This window comes from Xenopus tropicalis, chromosome 7 (genome assembly GCF_000004195.4).
Source record: "Xenopus tropicalis strain Nigerian chromosome 7, UCB_Xtro_10.0, whole genome shotgun sequence".
NCBI lineage: Eukaryota > Metazoa > Chordata > Amphibia > Anura > Pipidae > Xenopus > Xenopus tropicalis.
The window spans coordinates 38,696,088-38,716,523 of NC_030683.2; the positions used below are offsets into that span (position 1 = coordinate 38,696,088).

At 40.7% G+C, this 20,436-nt stretch overlaps 2 protein-coding genes across 4 annotated transcripts in view; one reads left to right on the forward strand and one right to left on the reverse strand.

Annotated features, from left to right (window-relative positions):
• The window catches only part of rufy2 (RUN and FYVE domain containing 2), a 28,847-nt gene extending 21,383 nt beyond the window's left edge, over positions 1-7,464 (reverse strand). For 2 of the 3 annotated variants that reach the window (XM_012966565.3, XM_031905073.1), the window contains exons 1-2: positions 7,362-7,464; positions 57-151 (exon numbers count right to left, since the gene is read on the reverse strand). In XM_012966565.3, coding sequence (XP_012822019.2) covers positions 57-132 — 76 coding nt within the window. In that variant the 5' untranslated portion in view covers positions 133-151; positions 7,362-7,464. 3 annotated transcript variants of the gene reach the window in all.
• A 7,680-nt stretch (positions 7,465-15,144) lies between these two features.
• Positions 15,145-19,287, forward strand: LOC116412352 (fer-1-like protein 5). Its single transcript, XM_031906494.1, has 7 exons — positions 15,145-15,150; positions 16,022-16,115; positions 16,558-16,742; positions 18,435-18,563; positions 18,797-18,859; positions 19,083-19,133; positions 19,222-19,287. The coding sequence occupies exons 1-7, from the start codon at positions 15,145-15,147 to the stop codon at positions 19,285-19,287; spliced, it is 594 nt and encodes a 197-aa protein (XP_031762354.1).
• Positions 19,288-20,436: the final 1,149 nt, after the last annotated feature.

Below are 20,436 nucleotides of genomic sequence, written 5' to 3' on the forward strand. Positions count from 1 at the left end.
ACTGCATTATTTTGCCACGGATAAATTATAAGCTATTTAGGACTGGAGCAATATACCTGGCTGAGACACCACTGCTGCTGTAATTTGGGACACCCAATTAGGTGCATTCCTCTGTACCCCAAACTGAGCCATAATGACACTGAACGGAAATCTGTATAGAGAAAAATAAGAGATTCAGCACAGAAATGACAATATTTGGTAATTTTTACAAAGCTCCATAGACAATTCACCTGCTATTACTAGGCACAGAAATGCATCCCCAAAATGCCCAATATAAACTACTTGTGCTCATCTATCAGTCTACAGGGTAAGCCAATGATCTGGAGTTTTTCCATCAAGCAGGGTAACAGCAAGTGCCCATAATGGATTTTAAGATCTCAACAACTGCTAATACAGTGCCTCTCTCCTGGGTCTCTCTCTGGCAGCTGCTGCAGTCCTGCTAATGAATACTTTGTTCTTTTCATCCTGACTTGAGCCACAGCCTGGTCACCTGATTCTGTCTGTGAGGGCAATACTGTGGTAGAAAATGGCTCTACCTCAGTGTGGGGAAGAGAAGGTGCTTGTGTCTGCCTGTGTGATTGTGCTAGAGACAGTGTGAGTCTGCTTGCACATGTGTGTCTGAGACATAGAAACTGAGTGGGAACCTGCTTGCGTGTGACTGTGCGCTAACTGAGCAGTGAGGGGGAGCGGGGGAGGGGAATGGCTACCTGCTGCTGCAGCACCATGGGAACTCACCAAATCCCAGTCTGACCACTGCTGTATTTATTCAGGTAAGAGAGGGTAGCTGTGTATTGTGTGTCTATCACTTACCATAAAATCTCTAGTTTTGGCTTCCTACTGATTGACAATCTGCCCATTGATATGTACAGGTATGGGATCTGTCAATCAGCAACCCATTATACAGAATGCTCCCAATTACGGGAAGGGCATCTCCTACAGACTCCATTATAAGCAAATATTTCACAATTTTTAAATGATTTTCTTTTTCTTTGTAATAATAACATACTACCTTGCACTTGATCCTGATTATGGTATAATTAATCCTTACTGGAGGCAAAACAATCCTATTGGGTTTATTTAACATTTAAATAATTTTTTAGTAGACTTAAGATATGGTGATCCAAATTACAGAAATATCGCTTATCTTCTTATCTGGAAAACCCCAGGTCCCGAGCATTCTGAATAACATGTCCTATACCTGTTGTATACCTATGTAATTTTGTCCCTGTTTGCCAGTCCTGCTTCTAAACTATCCCAATCTCTCAATATAAATAATTATCATATATATATACAATAGTGGCTGGCAGACTTCTTCCTGTACTCTTGCATATAACCTATATAGTGGCTTTTTTGGACTTTATATCAGCTTCTTAAAATGTAAAGGCCAATTACCCCTTTATTAAGTCTTATTTTAGAACCAAACTACACAGAAGGTTTTGTAGGATTTTGTGTCGGGCTGACAGAACACATCCTACAAGTTGGAAGTAGCTGCATGGGTTACAATATAATGGGACTGATAGAAAATCTGATGTGTAAACTACATGGAAAATTTTGCCACCCAGCATGACCCATTTTGGAAAGGAATGCTGCGTGATGCGTCTGCATCCGACAAGATAAAACTTGATGGTGTCTGATATACGTGAACCAGGTTATTTGAAAATTCAAGGACACATCTAGAAAATCCAACCAACAGAGCTAAACTGATTTCAGTTTTTAGTTTAATTTAAAGCAATAAGTGCCCTCCATCAGGGGTGCTGATATCATGAGGCAAGTTGAGAAACTCCCCTCAGGCAGCAGCGCCCGGCAAGTTAACATGGGTGGCAAAAAGCCTCTCCTTGTAACTTAAATAGACAAAATTCAGATTTTTAAATTGCAACTTTGGGTCTTTGTGCTCTCTGCGCTAGTGATGTGGCATCAACTTGGCTGCCTTGGTGGCAAGGACCCCTGAGGCAGCACTGCCTGCAACATGTATTTATTCGACATGTCCCTGAATTTTCAAGTGATCTGGTCATCCTAGTCTGATGGCTGGTGGATAATAGTTGGCCTTTAAATCTTTAGCTGACTCTAGTTGATCTGTAATCTTTTCTCCCAACTGTCCGCCTTTTTACAGAACAGTCCCACCCTTGGTGCTGAAAAGAGCCATATGAAAAAATAAGCCCTTAAAAACGGCTTGCCGAGAATACACAACGTCTGAAATAATTTCAACTGAATCACTTCATAGTGAAAAAGGCTGACTGTGTTTGCGGAGAAATGCTACAATACAATGAGGGGGAACTGACAGCTATAACATGATATGCAGAGAGGCACTATCTGAATTAAGGCTAGGATAATTGTCCAGAGGCCTAAGGCTGATGCCACATGTGGCGTTTTTACACTGCATATTTTCTCGGCCTAAAAACGCCGCACAAGCCACACGTGGCGTTTTTCAGCCTAGTACTGGTGACGTAAGCAAATCCCGTTGCCATGGTGCTAATAGTGCGAAATAGCAAAAAACGCCGCGTATTTCCGCTAGGTCTGGCAGCTGCCTTTGCGTATACATAGGAATAGCTTGCTTTGCAAGTACTGGCATGTTTCGGCCTACGCTTGAAAAATCCGTGCTAAGGCGTTTTCTAGCGTATTTCCGCATTGTGAGGTTTGCTTTGCGTCTTTTCAAGCTATTTCTATGGATGATGATATCAGGCGTTTTTCAGCCGCCGAGAGAATTAGAAAATACGCAGCGTAAAAATGCCACGTGTGGCATCAGCCTAATCCTGAACATAGGTAGGGATAGTGCAGATATGTGCTCAGTTAACCCTTTCACTACTAGTATTTTTTTGGCTAACAGTACTCTCGCATGCCACCCAAATGGGATTTGGTGTATGAAACTATTTATGGTTTATTTTAGGGGCAATGCAGCATTTATGGTGATAATATCAGCCACCCAATAATATGTGGCAGTGATTCGGCTACTACTTTAAGTAAGGCTAGGCACTACTATAAGTATGGTAGGCTAATTGCCCAGGGATCTACTCCTGAAAATAGACAGAGACAAGGAGTAAGCACTGTGTCTGTACACTCAATATTGCACCAGCAGAATCCCAATTTAAAATTGTTTAAGTGTAAATGTAAATCCCTCTATGTGCTTTTACATATGAACTCTGCCTGAGCAAGGAGTCCATTGATTTCAATGCTAAGCACACCAATTTTAAAGGTAAACCATCCTGTATCAATATGCGGTTGTTTATAAAGCTATGAGAGTCTAACCTCCATTTTAGGAAAGTTCCCAAGGTGCCCACCATATTGTACAAGTTGCCAACATTTTAATAGGAATTCCAGAATTTTTTTTCCATGCCCAGTTCATCAAATCCATTTCAAGATACACTACAAACCCAAATCATTTTGGGCAAACCCCACGCAATGCCAACTTCCTGAAATTAGAAGTCTCACAGGAGACCCTTTTGTGAGGTTACAGAACTTTGTTTTTTCCCACAATCCCGTGTTTCTGCCAAAATGGTGAAAGCAGAAGTATGTGGGCATCAACTAGTGCCATGGGTAGATCAGGCTAAACAATGGTGTTACGCTTGCCTCGTTCAGGTGGCAGTGGCATAATTAGAAAGAGCATGCACAGTGCCTCCTGAGGGCAACCCCTATTCCCCCACAGCCTGCTTGTGCCTGCCCACTGCCCCTAGTTTGCGGCAGGCAGCAAAGTTTAAGGCAGGAGGGGAGGAGTACTGTACTGCAGACCCCACAGTCCCATCCTTTCATCCCCCCACCACCATGGGGTCTGCTGTACTGTAGTTACACCATTAGCAAATGGTGCAAATCATAAATCCATATAGTCAGAAGGGTAAAAACAGGCAAAAACTGTAATGGTTTTTGCACTTAGCCCTGATCTGTATTCTGCAGTGCTGTAACCATAAGAGGAGGGCAAGTGGAGATACAGGGTCGGACTGGGCCAGCAGGACACAGGGAAAAAACCTGGTAGGCCCTGCCAACCCAGGCTTGCACCCAGAAGGAACTTTGGGCAATACACCCCTGGTTACGGCTGCAAGAAGGAAGTAGAGTACATGGTGCATGTGGTGGAGGCTGGCAGCAGTGGAGGTGTTAGTGATTGGGATGGGGGCCTCAGGTTTGGAACCAGCCTGCACACCACTATCTACTACAGTGGAGGAAATAATTATTTGACCCCTCACTGATTTTGTAAGTTTGTCCAATGACAAAGAAATGAAAAGTCTCAGAACAGTATAATTTCAATGGTAGGTTTATTTTAACAGTGGCAGATAGCACATCAAAAGGAAAATCGAAAAAAATAACTTTAAATAAAAGATAGCAACTGATTTGCATTTCATTGAGTGAAATAAGTTTTTGAACCCCTACCAACCATTAAGAGTTCTGGCTCCCACAGAGTGGTTAGACACTTCTACTCAATTAGTCAACCTCATTAAGGACACCTGTCTTAACTAGTCACCTGTATAAAAGACACCTGTCCACAGAATCAATCAATCAAGCAGACTCCAAACTCTCCAACATGGGAAAGACCAAAGAGCTGTCCAAGGATGTCAGAGACAAAATTGTAGACCTGCACAAGGCTGGAATGGGCTACAAAACCATTAGCAAGAAGCTGGGAGAGAAGGTGACAACTGTTGGTGCAATTGTTCGAAAATGGAAGGAGCACAAAATGACCATCAATCGACCTCGCTCTGGGGCTCCACGCAAGATCTCACCTCGTGGGGTGTCAATGATTCTGAGAAAGGTGAAAAAGCATCCTAGAACTACACGGGAGGAGTTAGTTAATGACCTCAAATTAGCAGGGACCACAGTCACCAAGAAAACCATTGGAAACACATTACACCGCAATGGATTAAAGTCCTGCAGGGCTCGCAAGGTCCCCCTGCTCAAGAAGGCACATGTGCAGGCCCGTCTGAAGTTTGCCAATGAACACCTGAATGATTCTGTGAGTGACTGGGAGAAGGTGCTGTGGTCTGATGAGACCAAAATAGAGCTCTTTGGCATTAACTCAACTCGCTGTGTTTGGAGGAAGAAAAATGCTGCCTATGACCCCCAAAACACCGTCCCCACCGTCAAGCATGGGGGTGGAAACATTTTGCTTTGGGGGTGTTTTTCTGCTAAGGGCACAGGACAACTTATTCGCATTAACGGGAAAATGGACGGAGCCATGTATCGTGAAATCCTGAACGACAACCTCCTTCCCTCTGCCAGGAAACTGAAAATGGGTTGTGGATGGGTGTTCCAGCACGACAATGACCCAAAACATACAGCAAAGGCAACAAAGGAGTGGCTCAAGAAGAAGCACATTAAGGTCATGGAGTGGCCTAGTCAGTCTCCGGACCTTAATCCAATAGAAAACCTATGGAGGGAGCTCAAGCTCAGAGTTGCACAGAGAAACCTTAGGGATTTAGAGATGATCTGCAAAGAGGAGTGGACCAACATTCCTCCTAAAATGTGCGCAAACTTGGTCATCAATTACAAGAAACGTTTGACCTCTGTGCTTGCAAACAAGGGTTTTTCCACTATGTATTAAGTCTTTTTTTGTTAGAGGGTTCAAAAACTTATTTCACTCAATGAAATGCAAATCAGTTGCTATCTTTTATTTAAAGTTATTTTTTCGATTTTCCTTTTGATGTGCTATCTGCCACTGTTAAAATAAACCTACCATTGAAATGATACTGTTCTGAGACTTTTCATTTCTTTGTCATTGGACAAACTTACAAAATCAGTGAGGGGTCAAATAATTATTTCCTCCACTGTATATAAATAGAAGGTCCATGAATGATACATGCTTATTGGTTGCTATGGAATCAGGTTTGCACCTGTTATCTCCCTTATGATGCCTGTTTTACAGCAAAGCGTATAACTAGAGATTGCTTATAATAAAAGAAAATACAATATTTGTCACTTAACCCAGTCAGAGCTGTGGGCTCAGGGAACAAGATGACTCTATCTACTGGGTTTACAGTAGTAAAATATCTAGGACAGCGTTTTTCAACCGCTGTTCCGCAGCACACTAGATGTTGCCTGGTGTGCCATAGGCAGGGCCGCAATTTTTACTTTAAAAAAAAAATCCGGGCCCTGTCATTGGTTGCGCCCCGTGTGTACGGGTGACGTCAGTACGCACGGGGCGCAACGTTATAAAAGGGCCTGTGTGCGGTCGCGTGTAGGCAGAAGTGCAGAGGCGGCGCGCGTGAGGGGAAGATGCTGCTGAAGCCGCCGAAGAGTAAAATGCTGCTGGGCACCAATGTATTAGGGGGGGCCACGGGGCACACTGACTTATGGGGGCACTGCTGCTGGGCACCAATGTACTAGGGGGGCACTGCTCTTGGCACCAATGTACTAGGGGGGCACTGCTCTTGGCACCAATGTACTAGGGGGGCACTGCTGCTGGGCACCAGTGTACTAGGGGGGCACTGCTCTTGGCACCAATGTACTAGGGGGGCACTGCTGCTGGGCACCAATGTACTAGGGGGGCACTGCTCTTGGCACCAATGTACTAGGGGGGCACTGCTGCTGGGCACCAGTGTACTAGGGGGCACTGCTCTTGGCACCAATGTACTAGGGGGGCACTGCTGTTGGCACCAATGTACTAGGGGGGCACTGCTCTTGGCACCAATGTACTAGGGGGGCACTGCTGCTGGGCACAGAGTTACATTTTTTAACATTTTCTAATGGTGGTGTGCCTCATGATTTTTTTCATGAAACAAGTGTGCCTTTGCCCAAAAAAGGTTGAAAAACACTGATCTAGGAGCCCAACTCACTAAAGTAACATATAACCAGTCAGCAATGGGCAAGGGTTAAATGATCCAATTAGCCTGGGCAAGGCATACGTACTGGGCAATATGTGCAACGATCATTTGCAACTAAAACACAACGTGACCATTAGAATGCATCATTTAATTGCTCAAATATAAAAACTGTATAAGGAGATCTGCACAGTCAGTTCTCACAGGGTTGTTGCTAGAGAAAGGAGGGGGCTGGCAACGCTGTGGTGGCGGGGGCTTTGCTGGGAAGAATTACATCAATAAAGGATGTCTAACATGCAACCCTTTAGTTGTTGAACTACAACTCCCACCATCTGTCAGGCAGTTGTAGCCGTTGTGGCATGCTGGCACTTGCAGTTCATCAACACAGAGATGACTGCGGCTGGAGATCCCTAAGGTGTATGTACTGAATAAACACCTACCAGCTGCTATACAATATGGGAGCCACCAGGAACAAATGCACTATTTGCCCTGCCCTATAATAAGCCCTAATAATACATTTTTTCCCACACACCTTTAAAAGGGACATATTGTATCATCCCCATCTCCCATCTTTCCTTTAAATGCATAGGGCTCCAGAAAAAAAATGGTTTAAAATAATTTTACCTCTTACAAATGTAATTACATCAGAGCTGCAGAGACATCTCCTCTGCTCCGTGACTGGGCTGGGATGAAGGCTGAAGGCATCCTTTCATTCTCCCACAGGAAGTGGTCATGGCTGTGAGTGACAGTCAGACAGTTGCAATAGCAACCCAAGTCCCACCCCCTTCCTCTAAGCTCTCAGCAGTGCTACTGAGCAGTGTCAGATTCTACACATGATGGTTAGTGGAGCTACACCTAATAGATCATTTTTAATAGGTAATCATCTTATTGCTCTTATTTTCCAGAACATTTATTCACAAATCTTCTACTGTTTATAATAATCTTCCATGAGACATGTAACCACAATTAAAGGACAAGGAAAGCTAAAGTTACTAGACGTCATCTTCCCAAATCACCCAGTTTTGAACCCCCTCCCCCTGTCTCCTATCTTCTACTTTATTCCCTGGAGTTTTGCAGTTTCTCTGTTGAATTCATTGTGCCTATGTGCAGTAAGCATCCAGTGATGTTAGATGAGCTTGTGCGCATCATATCTATGGGTCGTATGCATATCTATGGGATATATGGGTTGTATACAATGATGTCACTTCATGTGATGTAATGAGCGAATGGCAAAATTCTTGAAGATCTCTGGGGTTGTCATTGTTGGGTATTTACAGTCCTGAACTTTTTCAAAGAGCTGGGGAACTGAGCATGTGTAACCCTGGCCCTGAGTGCATGCAGCAGGATGCTCAGGAAGGTTGGTATGACCCACACTGCAGAAAACCATTGTGGACTGATGCAGTATTTAAAGAATTGCACTCCCAGTGACTTTAGCTTACTATGCCCTTTAAAGAAGAAACTCTTATAGCAGTGATTCCCAACCATTGCTCCCCAACCCCTTGGATGTTGCTCTCTGTGCCCCCAAGCAGGTAGTTATTTTTGAATTCCTGACTTAGTGGCAAGTTTTGGTTGAATAAAAACAAGCTTCATTACCAAATAAAGCCTCCTGTAAGCTGATAGTGTGCATAGAGGCTCCCTAATAGCCAATCGTAGCCCTTATTTGGCACCTCCATGAACTTTTATGATGCTTGTGTTGCTATCCCAAGTCTTTTTACATTTGACAATGGCTCACGAGTTGGGGACCCCGTCTTACAGTATGCTGTGGAACTCCTTAAGGTGGCCGTAAACAAGCTGAAAAAAGCTGTCCATTCAGTCCTTTCAGACCAAGCCATTAGCTTATTGGCTTGTGTGTGTGTGGCCCTATTACCAGTCTGCCCAACAGACATTGGGCCAAAAAATCAGCCAGATATTGATCCTTTTGTTTTAAAAAAAACCATTGGGGCTCCTCAACAGCCTACATTTACTGCAATCTTTGTCTATACAGCTCCAACAAATTCTGTATTATTTTACTGACGCAACTGCCCCCTTGGGGGCCCTGGCAGATACTGTGGTACATGGTGCATGGATGGAGGAGAGAAGTGAAAGGCATTTATACAGGCTCATGCAAACCCAGAAGGAGGAATTAGCCAGTTCGGAGAGTGGGGGCCAGGTGCAAATCCTGCACCTTGGCCTGTACTAAATTAGTTACACCACTAAAAAAAAAGCATATACTACTGTTTGAACAGGTTGAACAGCTGGTAGCCCTCCAGTTGTGATATATTCACGATTTGCTATTGCTTTTATTGGAGGGTATATATCCTATGGGAGACACAATAGAAAATGTTCAAGTAAAAGTCCCGGTAACTAGATCACAAAAGAACTTTATGACTTTTAAGGGACTACCAGTGGTATAACTTGGGAATCTTGACTCTCCCACCACATAGACTCATGGCTCTTCATCACACACCAATAGGTCTATCTTCTCCCCAAACCAGAGCTAGATGTAAGTGGGGGCCCGAACAGGGATTGTTGGCAGGATGTACCTTACCCCACCCTGTGCCAACCTCCTTCCATCTCTCTGGATTGTACTCCAGGTGCACTGCAAATAGGCAAGAAGGCAAATGCAGACCCCATTCCCCCTGGCATCATGGTTATGCTGCTCATTGTGCACAGCTTCTAAAATGTATGTAACAGGTTAGGTGTAGTCACATAACCTTTTATTTGTAACCCCAGGAACATTTTTCATGCTTGTGTTGCTCTCCAACTCTTTTTACATTTGAATGTGGCTCACAGGTAAAAAAAAGTTTGGGGACCCCTGCAATAACCTGTAAAAAGTATATCATTCCAGTCAGCTGAACGTATATATAGAAAAATAATACAAGACCACTTCCTGGGGGTGGGGTGGGGGGGAATGTCCTATGTTCCCCTGGTGAGTGAAGAGGAAATCTATTCAAAATTTAATGTAGAGTAATGCAAAATTCTTCTCTCATGTCCAATAAGCCCATACATATATGCACTGCTGATCAATTACTGTATATTTAGCATAGAATCAATTCAGTATAATGCTGGAGTAGGATCATTTACCTCACCTATATTTAAGTGTCTTTAGTTTACTGTAACATTTCTCCTGGTACAAAATGACTTTGTAACTTCTTTTTTTTCTTTTTTGGGAATGATTACTCCAGTCACAACAGGGATTCTCTGAATTGTACTTAACATTTTTATGTGAGAGCAGTTAAATAGCCTAAACAAACTGCTCAACATGAGTAGACAAGCAACGGAAGTCAATGGTTTACATCTACCTGGGTGATGGCATGAGACCAAGGTTGAGTATTTTCATATTTTTCGGCCAGTACCACATGGTATGATATTTGTTGCCTGTGTTAAAATGCCTGAAACTTCCTCTCCACAGCAGAGCATTTGGATTGCCACAAGCATATGTATAAAATGTGTGAAAATCCTTGCATTTTTGGTTTATTTATTCATATTACTGGCAAACAACTGTGATTTTAATGCTCTGATATATAAGAGAATTTTCTGGTATTTTCACATGGGTGACAAAAGCCCCGTTTGCCATTTCTCATAGGGTGTAGTTAGCTGTAGAAAATATCAGCCAGCCACCATTCTAATTTTAGAAAACACTATTATGTCCATCCATAAAGTAAATCATATATGCTTACAGGGAAAGCACATAAAAAACAGAAAGAGGAAAAATCCTTGTTCCTAAGAACCATAAAAAATATTCTTCAATTAGATTTAATAGCACAGTTGCATTCAGAAGTCAGAGTTTTATTAAAGGTTGGGCACCCCCAGTGATTGTAACCACTTACCTGTTAGCAGAAAACTGCACCAGCCCAGGGTACCTGTGGGCGAGCAATCCTCTTCCTTCTGTCTTCTTTCTTTGTGATCCTGGGGCCGACACATGCACAGTACAGTGAGAAAGCCAGCTTGTTTGTTAAAGTTCACCTTTTCACTCTACTGCGCATGCACAAGCAGTGTGAAAAAAGAAGAAAGGAGAGGATCATTCACCTTCAGGTACCCCACAGTTTTCTGCTGACAGGAGCGCCGACCTGTGGTATCAGACATCCCATAAAGCATTGTATAGCATATGGAAAAAAAGAAAGCAAGGACTTCAGCAAAAGAAAGTCTAACAAATTCCCAACACAAATAACTAGAATAAATGCAGCAGGCACTTTATGCCTTTTCCCTGCAGTGAGTTGCATTAAACGCACACTTGTGTTTAGCACTAATCAATCCTTCCTGCCTTCCATTACAAATTAAGTGCTGCTGCACCTTTTGGCGCACAGCACTGTGTAAACCCTTTTCTCTCTCCAGGGTTCCCCCAGCGCCCTGCGTCAACTTGTGGCTCAGACATCATTTGCAAAAAAAACACTGGAACTGACTCAAATAAACAATGGAAGTAACGCTAGGTAGAGGTTGCGTCCATTTTGATAAATTGGATGAAGGACGCAGCACAAATGAGTCAGGTGCAGCTCAATTGCATCTGAGTCAACCCCTGCATTACACATACAATGACATAGGATTTCTGGTGAAAACCAGTGCATTGTGGGGAAAAAACACCCAATTGCATCCTAAATAACACTTTGCTCACTGCGTTAGGGTAGGTGAATGCACCCTAATGAGTAGTTGTCAGTGCCAATATAAGCATAATTGATATAAGGTCTAAGATTTTATTAAAAAATAAAGAAGACAGAGCCATTTTCACACCTATCTCTAACCAACCCAGATTTGGCAGGAGTATATTGCCCTGGGTACCCATAGAAGTATGTAGCAGCATTTCCTCTGAGCCACAGTAGCCCCATACCCAAAGACTACTAAATGAAGCAGTGCTTCAGGTTAGCTGAATTGATTCTGGAATGAAAACCACTGTGCAAAGTTTGGGGACCCTGGTTTTAATAGTGTCTGAATGGCAGCAACTTAAATTTCCCCACTGAAAGTCAATGAGTGACGGTTGGTGGTTGGTGGCTCTGCCCCCTTTTTCTAACCTGGAACTGAAGTTACCCAGTGACTAAATCTGCAAAGTTTGGGACCCTAGGATTAATAGTTAAACAACGGCAGCAGTTTAATTTAAACCAATTAAATGAGAAGGAAAGGCACCCCCACTTCTCCGGATTTTGCCGGAAGAGTGAACATGGAAGAAGGAAATGCTCGCTGCAGCTACTCCGGGCTGGTGCAGTTTTCTCCTAACAGGGGCACCAGCCCGGGGTACAAGGTAAGCGATTAAAGTCACTTGGGGGTGCCTTACATTTTGGCACCCCCAAGTAACTTACTGTGGCCTTTCCTTCTCCTTTAAAGTCAATAGGTAAATTGTGATTGGTGGTTGGTGGGTTTGCCCACTTTTTCTAAACTTGAGTCGAAGTCACCCAGCAACAAACAGTGGGCACCCTGGCATAAATAGTGTGAGAAAGGCAGCATTTTAAATTTAAACCAATAAAATTCAAAGGATGAAATCTGATTGGCTGTTAGTGGCCCAACCCACTTTTCCTATTTTTGAACTGCAGTCCCCCAGTGACCAACTTTGCAAAAAAAACTTTGCATAAAAATGGTGAGACTGACAGCATTTTACACTTCACCATTGAAAGTAAATAGGTAAAATGTGTTTGGCTGTTGGTGGCTCCGCCCACTTTTTTCTAACTTTGAACGGCAAATACCCAGTGACTAACTCTGGAAAGTTTAATAACCCTGGAATTAATAACCATGAATATGTTGTCAGCCAGTGACTGTGCAATGTTTGGGAACCCTGACATAAACAGTGTCAGCATTTTAAATTTAAACAAAAAAAAAAAATCAATAGGTGAAGTCTGATTGGCTGTTGGTGGCTCCACCCACTTTTTAAAACCTAAAAATGCAGTCCCCTAGGACCCTGGTGTTAATACTGTGAGAATGGCAGCAGGTTGAATTTCCCCATTGAAAATCAATAGTTAAAATCTGATTGGCTGTTGGTGGCTCCACCCACTTTTTCTAACTCTGAACCACAGTTACCTGGTGACTAGCTCTGCAAAGTTTGGGGACCTTAGTATTAAAATTTAAAGAATGGCCACAGTTTAAATTTAAACATGTGAAGTCTATAGGTGAAATCTGATTGGCTGTTGTTGGCCCCGTCCAATTTTCTAAACTTGGCACATAGTCACCCAGTAACAAACTGTGCAAAGTTCGGGGACCCTGACATTAAACATGTGAGAATGGCAGCAGTTAAAATTTCCCCACTGAAAACAATGAAAGAAATGTGATTGGCTTTTGGTGGCCCCGCCCACTTTTTCTAACCTTGAGTATGTAGTCACCCAGTGACTGACTGTGCAAAGTTTGGGAACCCTGGCATCAAACCAATAAAATTCAATAGGTGAAATCTGATTGGCTGTTGGTGGCTCTGCCCACTTTTCAAAACTAAAACTGCAGCCCCTAGTGACCAACTGGGAAAAGTTTGGGAACCCTGGGGTTAATACTGTGAGAATGGCAGCAGGTTGGATTTCCCCATTAAAAGTCAATAGGTAAAGTCTGATTGGCTGTTGGTGGCTCCGCCCACTTTTCTAACCTTGAACCGCAGTTACTTGGTATCTAACCCTTCAAAGTTTGGGGACCCTGGTGTTATTACTGTGAGAATGGCAGCAGGTTGAATTTCCGCCAAGTCAATAGGTAAATTCTGATTGGCTGTTAACAGCTCCGCCCACTTTTGGGCATCCAACACTCATTTTCATTCAGGCTGACCCCATGACTATGTGATTCAAGTTTGGGGAGTGTAGCCTCAAAGCTGTAAGATTGGCAGCAGTTTCAATTTCCCCATAACAGTCAAAGGGTGAAATTTGATTGGCTGTTGTTGGTCCCTCCCATCCAACAAATGTCGCTGTTTCATTCAGGGTGACCCCATTATTATGTTATTCCAGTTTGGGGGGTGTAGCTTCAAAGCTGTAAGAGTAGCAGCAGTTTGTAAATTTTCCCTGTCAAAGTCAGTGGAAAAATTGGGGTGTTCTGGGGGGTGCCTCAGAAAGACAGGGGGCGGGATCGCTTAGAAAAGCACAAGCAACCTGCTCCACTATAGGGCGAAGAAGTGTGGGGAGTTTGGGTGCTGTACCCCTAAAACTGTAGGAGGAGTAGCGTTTAGAAAATGGGGGGTGCTAAGAAGAAGAAGAAAAGGCGCAAGAATAAGCTGAAGTGGAAGAACAGTAGGTTTTTCAACCCAACATAATGAAACCAGTTGCCAATTAACATCTGATGAGCATCTATAAGTCAATGCAGTGTATTTTTTTACATTCAAACTAATTTATTTATATTTTTATATTTTTTTTGATCAGTCGCATTTAAATAAAACAATGTGATTTTTATTTCAGTTGTGTGTGATTTTTATTTCCACAATATAATGTGCTTCAGATGCAACTTATGTCAAAAATATACTAGCAATCAAGAAAGAAAATTGCAATTGGGTTTTTTCTCGTTCAAGTATAAAAAAACAAAATGAATTTCAAACTTAATGAATCCACCCCCCTTGTGTTTTAGATGTATTTTCTCAGACATTTAGTGTAACTACTCTGTGCCATAGTATATTTATATACATTTTTTACAACTAAATATTCACATATTCAGGTAAGAAAATCTGCTGGGGAAAATTTAACAAGACTTGTGGTTTAATGAATGCAGTTTGTAACTTTAAATAATATTAATCACTAATGTACTGAACCACAGTGAATATGTTATGAGAGTTGTAGATAAAGTGTTTTAACATGTTATTTTGATCGGATAGATGTGATTATGACTGCACATCTAGTCCATTCACAAGTACATTTTTACTAATCAATGATTTAAAAATTAATTTATTCTGATAGGACAAGGAAAAGCTACTACACATGTATAAACCAGTTTTTTAGACACCTAACTGTGAATTAAATTGCTAAGTTTATTTTCTGATTACACTGTTAGATTGTGCTGTGGTGCCTCTTGACCAGTGCAATTTTGGTTTTTAAAAAAGGAGCACTGCCCAAGTGCTAAACCACAAACAAAATCCGTTGACCTAGATTCTAACAGGCACCTTGGTTGCCATAGTGACAATTGTGACATCACATGCTGCTAAAGCACAAACACAGAAAAGCAGAGCTTAGAGATTATTGATGCTTTTGGCGCAGATAGTGACACAGTTACTACTCTGTGCCATAGTATATTTATATACATTTTTCTTTTTACATTTATCTAAAGGTAAGAATTTCTGCTGGGGAAAATGTATTAAGATTTGTGGTTTAATAAATGCAGTTTGTAGGTTCAAGATTTATTTTTGGGTGTAGCACAAATGTTTATAGGGATTATTCCTATTCTGTATTTCTCACATTTAATTATATTAACTCTTATTATTCACTTATTTGCAGATTTTTTCTTTGTATTCGATCTTCATCTGATCTTCTGATAACCATCAGTTGAGAAGATGGAGGTAAGTATTAATTATTTTATTTATTTATTTGTTAACAATAACTTGCAACTAAACACAAGAGGGGCCGATTTATCAAATCTCTAACCGGGGACTCCCTATTTATAAGAATGTTCCTTACTGGCAGGAAAGCTTTCAAAGTACTGACATATTAATCAAAGCTATTACCTGTATAACTTCATCAAAACTGCTTTTAGCAGTTGCACACCACCATGTTCTATGGCAGGGCAAATTCTGTGGTAACAAGCAATGGAATTTTCCTGGCCTACATGGTGGAGGGCCGATATTGGCCGATATGCTTTGGCCACTCCCCTTGTTTTAAACTACACCAATGTTATCACAAGAACTTTTAAGACCATATCCACATTAAAGGGGTGGATCACCTTCAGATTAAATTCTATGTTGTAGAATGGCCTATTCTCAGCAACTTTGGAACTGGTCTTCGTTTCTTAATTTGTATAGTTTTTGAATTGTCTTCTGACTCTTTCCAGCTATCAAATAGCTGTCACTGACCCCGGCAGCCAAAAAACTTTGCTCTGTGAGGCTGCAATTTTATTATGTTGGTTTGAAAAGCAGGTTTCTTGTGCTTTTCTAAGCCATCCCATCCCCCGCCTTTTTGTGGCACCAGTCTGAACACCCCAATTTTTCCTATAAACCTGTGGTACTGCTTAGTGCAGTTTAGAAAAGTTATTGTTACATCCTAAAACATTATTAATTATTAATAAGTAACCATTGTTACTGGCCCCTTACGAATGTTCCCAGTCGAAAGATGTAGTTATAAAAGATGGATAGAAACATGTTGTACATCCCTGCTCTAAATTTTATGATTTAGTTTACTGACTGATCTATGGTTTTGCCTCTCTCTTTTCAACAGGTCTCGAAGACAAGAAAATTTTTCAAAACTATTTCAAAACCATTTCGGATGATCGGAAAATTATTCCGAAAGAAATCAAAGAAAGATTTCGAAGGTAAATAGGAAAATACACACTGAACACGGGGTTAAGTTATATAATGCCTAACTGGAAAGCAATTCACATTATATCTTATTTGTAGTAATGGGCAAAGCAAAAATGTGTCAGAATCTGCAGAAAATTGTGACTTAATGTGTCTAACACTTAGATGTGTGTAACTTTACAAACCTCCATAAGCTACATAAATACCATACTCATCACCATATGGACTCAACTGCTAAGTAACAAATACACTTTGCATTGTATTATACATTATCGCTATTTCAATCCAATTGCTCTATTTTCATGCGAATTGTTTAATCATACATATGGGCTAACTATATTCACGGGTTACATCTAATGAAATTTCATACTCAAAAAGTCAAGAATGCTTAGGTTGTAGTGTATTTGTTTAATCCAAATTAACTTGTAAATAACGTGGCTTTTATTTTTCCCTCAGAAATTGAAAAATACGAACCGGTGAAAGAGGAAACTCCTAAAGTTCCTGAAATGAATGAGATTATGGCTGAAGAAGGGAGAGTTGCAATTGCTAATGTTCCTAAACAGGAAACACAACAGCAAACCAACCAGCCAACTATCATTCCCTCCCAAGTGGAGAAGAATGAAAAGTCTCAAGAATTTAAGGTATTAATCATGAATAATAAACCTTAAAACAAGTTAAAATGGATGGCTTTTTGCTGCCCCTGACAACATTAGATATCATTATTTTTCAGCATCCATTTAGTTAAGCTGCTTCTTGTTTAAGGTCCCCATACATGGGCTGATAGTAGCTGGCGATATCAGTCCCTTGGACCGATTCTGCAGCTAATCGGGCCGTGTATGGGCAGAACCGAGCGGCCTGGCCGACCGATATCTGGCCTGAAATTGGCCAGATATCGATCGGGCAGGTTAGAAAATCCAGTCGGATCGGGGACCGCATTGGCTCGTTGATGCGGTCCCCGAACCGACTGCCCCATGGCCGCAAATGTAATTAGATTGTTTGGCCCCAGGGCCAAACGATTGGATTATTTTTTTTTTTAGCTACTTGCTACCCGATATTGCCCACCCGTAGGTGGGGATATCGGGTGAAGATCCGCTCGCTTGGCGACATCGCCAAGCGAGCGGATCTTATAGTGTATGGGGACCTTTACAGCTGTTAATTGTGTTATTTTAAACCTCTGCTCAGATGCCTTGTGCTTACAAATTTCATGCCTCATTGTTAGGGCTGATGTCCTACGCAGAGAATAGTCACCTGAGGGAGATATCTGCTTCCATAGGAGAATAATCTGTCTTAAATGCCTTTCCACTGGCAACAAAGGGAATCGGCGGTAGAAAGGCCTAGGCATTGCTTTGGTTTTTCGAAGTCATGTGAAGTTTCACAACTTTGCGCAACTTCGGAATGATGCGCAGGCCTGTCTACCATTAATTCCCTTTATTGCCAGTGGAAAGGCATTTAGGAGAGATCATTCGTCTGGGGTAACAGAGATCTATCACAGGCGACTAGTCTCTGCATGGGACCTCAGCCTAACAGTGGTTAGAGTCTTAGCAATATGTACATATACGGGTATATACACTGTGTATATATATATATATATATATAGTATAAAAAAGACCAGCAACTCCAGGATTTCTTGTGAAAAATCAAAACATATATTCAAAGTTACCTCCCAACTGTACCGATTTTCGCAGTCCCTTTCGGACAGTCCCTCTTTTGACAGCTCAACCTGCAGTCCTGGATTCTTACTGAAAAGTCCCTCATTTCCATTTGATTTCCTGTACTGAAGCTAAAAAAAATACAAATTTAATTAAAAGTAGCTTTTGGCAGAGAGCCCAGAAATCTTAACGAGCATCACCTGCACTTAGATTGTTTCTCACATTTAATTAAATAAGTAGCTTTTGGCAGAGCCCAGAATACTCACCCCCTGCACCGAGATACAATGTAACTAATAATCTAAACAGGTCTCTTGGGGGAACTGAGACTCGTAGCTTAAAGGGCAAGTTCACCTTTTTCAGCAAAACTATAATAACACATAGAACAGGACCCCAAAACCCCCAGAAATGTGTTCAAAATTTAAATAACCTGTCAAATTTATTCAAATGGGAGTAGTATTTAGGGGGTGTGGTCAAAAAAATTTGCCGCGCTTCATGCGGAATTTATTTTTGTCCCTCTTTCCGTTTTCAAAATGTTGGGAGGTATGATATATATCCTAGTAAATGTACAAGTAGATATAGCACTGAATAGGATTAAGTTATCTCACAATCAGGAAAATGAGGTTAAAAAACAACTCATTCATAAACTGTAAATCTTTTACTAATAAAAATATTTTGCTGCCACAGATTCAGGTTCGCATAATAGAAGGACGCCATCTGACTGGCAACAATATCAAGCCAGTTGTGAAGGTTAAAATTGGACACCAGGCTCAGCACACAAGAATAGGGACTGGCAACAATCCTTATTTTAACCAGGTAAGGCTATAGTTATTGCTCACGTATTGTAAAGCTCTTGACAAAAATTATATTTCACTAATGATGAGCAAATCTGTCCCGTTTTGAAATCGATAGCTGAACTAAAAAAATGCACTCATTACTATATTTCACATATTTAATTTTCAATTAAAAGAAAATGGTTATTCGATGAATAGCCAATTAATTCAAGAATTACCATGTATAATATTTATCACCTTTCTTTTAACCACCAGATGCTGACCTATGACATGCATCGATCACTTTCAGATCTGCATATGGAACCTATAACCATTCAGGTAAGAAACAACTAATTCCAAGTTTTTCATCTTAGAGCCAGTGATTCCCAGCCTATAATACATGTCCCCAGTAGTTGTAGGACCCCAGCCCCAAAGCATTACTAAATATTTCAAAAAATGTTGAAGGATTATAAAACTTTTTCAACAGTTTAAACATAGTTTTAGAATCCCTGAGTTTATGTTCTTAATTTAAACCTTTCATCAATTGCTTTTTTATTTTTAGGCACTAAGGTCTCGTGCGTTTAGAGCAGACAGCCTGATTGGTGAATTTAAGGTAACATACAGAATTCATTTATTTTGATACTTTATAAAGTTCATACTTTTTTAATGCTATGTTTTATGATTTATTTGTTATAATGCAGCATATGGCCCCAAAAAGCACACATTTATCTCTCTTGATACTGGAGTTGTCTGCCACAGCTCGATGAATGAAGTTTGACTATACACAGTTTTTTTAATTAAAAAATATAACAAAGTTAGGAGAATATTTTATACTATACATAGGCCCATAGCAAATTCAGTTACACAAAACTTATACAGGTATGGGATCCCTTATCCGGAAACCCGTTATCCAGAAAGCTCAGAATTACGGAAAGCCTGTCTCCCATAGATTCCATTTTAATCAAATAATTCTGATTTTTAAAATTGATTTTCTTTTTCTCTATAATAATAAAACAGCACCTTGTGTTTTATCCCAACTAAGATATAATTGATCCTTATTGGAGGCAAAACAATCCTATTGGGTTTAATTACTGTTTTATTGATTTTTTTAGTAGATTTATGGTATGAAGATCTAAATTACTGAAAGACCCCTTATCCGGAAAACCCTTGGTCCCGAGGATTCTGGATAACGGGTCCTATACCTGTATACAAATGAAGTTTATACAACTAAAAAAACAAGTGGTATCCCTCACAATATGACTGCATTTATTTCATTATTAAAAATTTATTGTTAGCCATGTAATTTATGTAGCAATTTTAATGGTTTTAAAGATTCAAATTTTAAATTGCTAATTATTTTATTCTCTTATTTCAGGTTGATGCTGGATTTATATATGGTAATCCAGGTAAGAGGTTTAGGTTTACATTTTCTGAATTTTTTTTTAAAAAAAGATAACAATTACAAAATCTGTGCAATTAAGCTCAAATTTCACCTGAAGAGCTGATGTTATATGAATGTTATTGTTTCAAGCAAAAGGGTCTTTTTGTCATTCTGCAGATCATGCAATTATGAGAAAATGGATTGCCCTGAATAGTCCTAAAGATGCAAGCTCATCTCCAACAGGCTACCTCAAGATTAGCCTCTTTATTCTTGGAAGAGGAGATAAGCAACCAGTAAGTTGAATCCCAGGACAATAAAAATGTTTGTATGTATGACAGTCAAGGTGTATCTATAAAAAAACGTAAACCTTTTGATGCTCAGTGGCCTCTTTACCTTGGCTTTGAAAGCCCTGTAAGGCTTGATTTACTGTGTAACTTACCAAATGGATAATATGATCCAAGTATTTTAATTTTTTCACATTTAAAAAAATGTGTTTTCAGTATAATATATTGTAGCATGGAAAATGAAATTAATT

What these genes read in the sequence shown, in the direction of transcription:
- LOC116412352 (XM_031906494.1), top strand. An exon ending in AAAAGTCTCAAGAATTTAAG is followed by an intron (nt 16,743 to 18,434) that starts GTATTAATCATG and finishes TTGCTGCCACAG; the next exon opens with ATTCAGGTTCGCATAATAGA. An exon ending in GCCTGATTGGTGAATTTAAG is followed by an intron (nt 19,134 to 19,221) that starts GTAACATACAGA and finishes GTTATAATGCAG; the next exon opens with CATATGGCCCCAAAAAGCAC.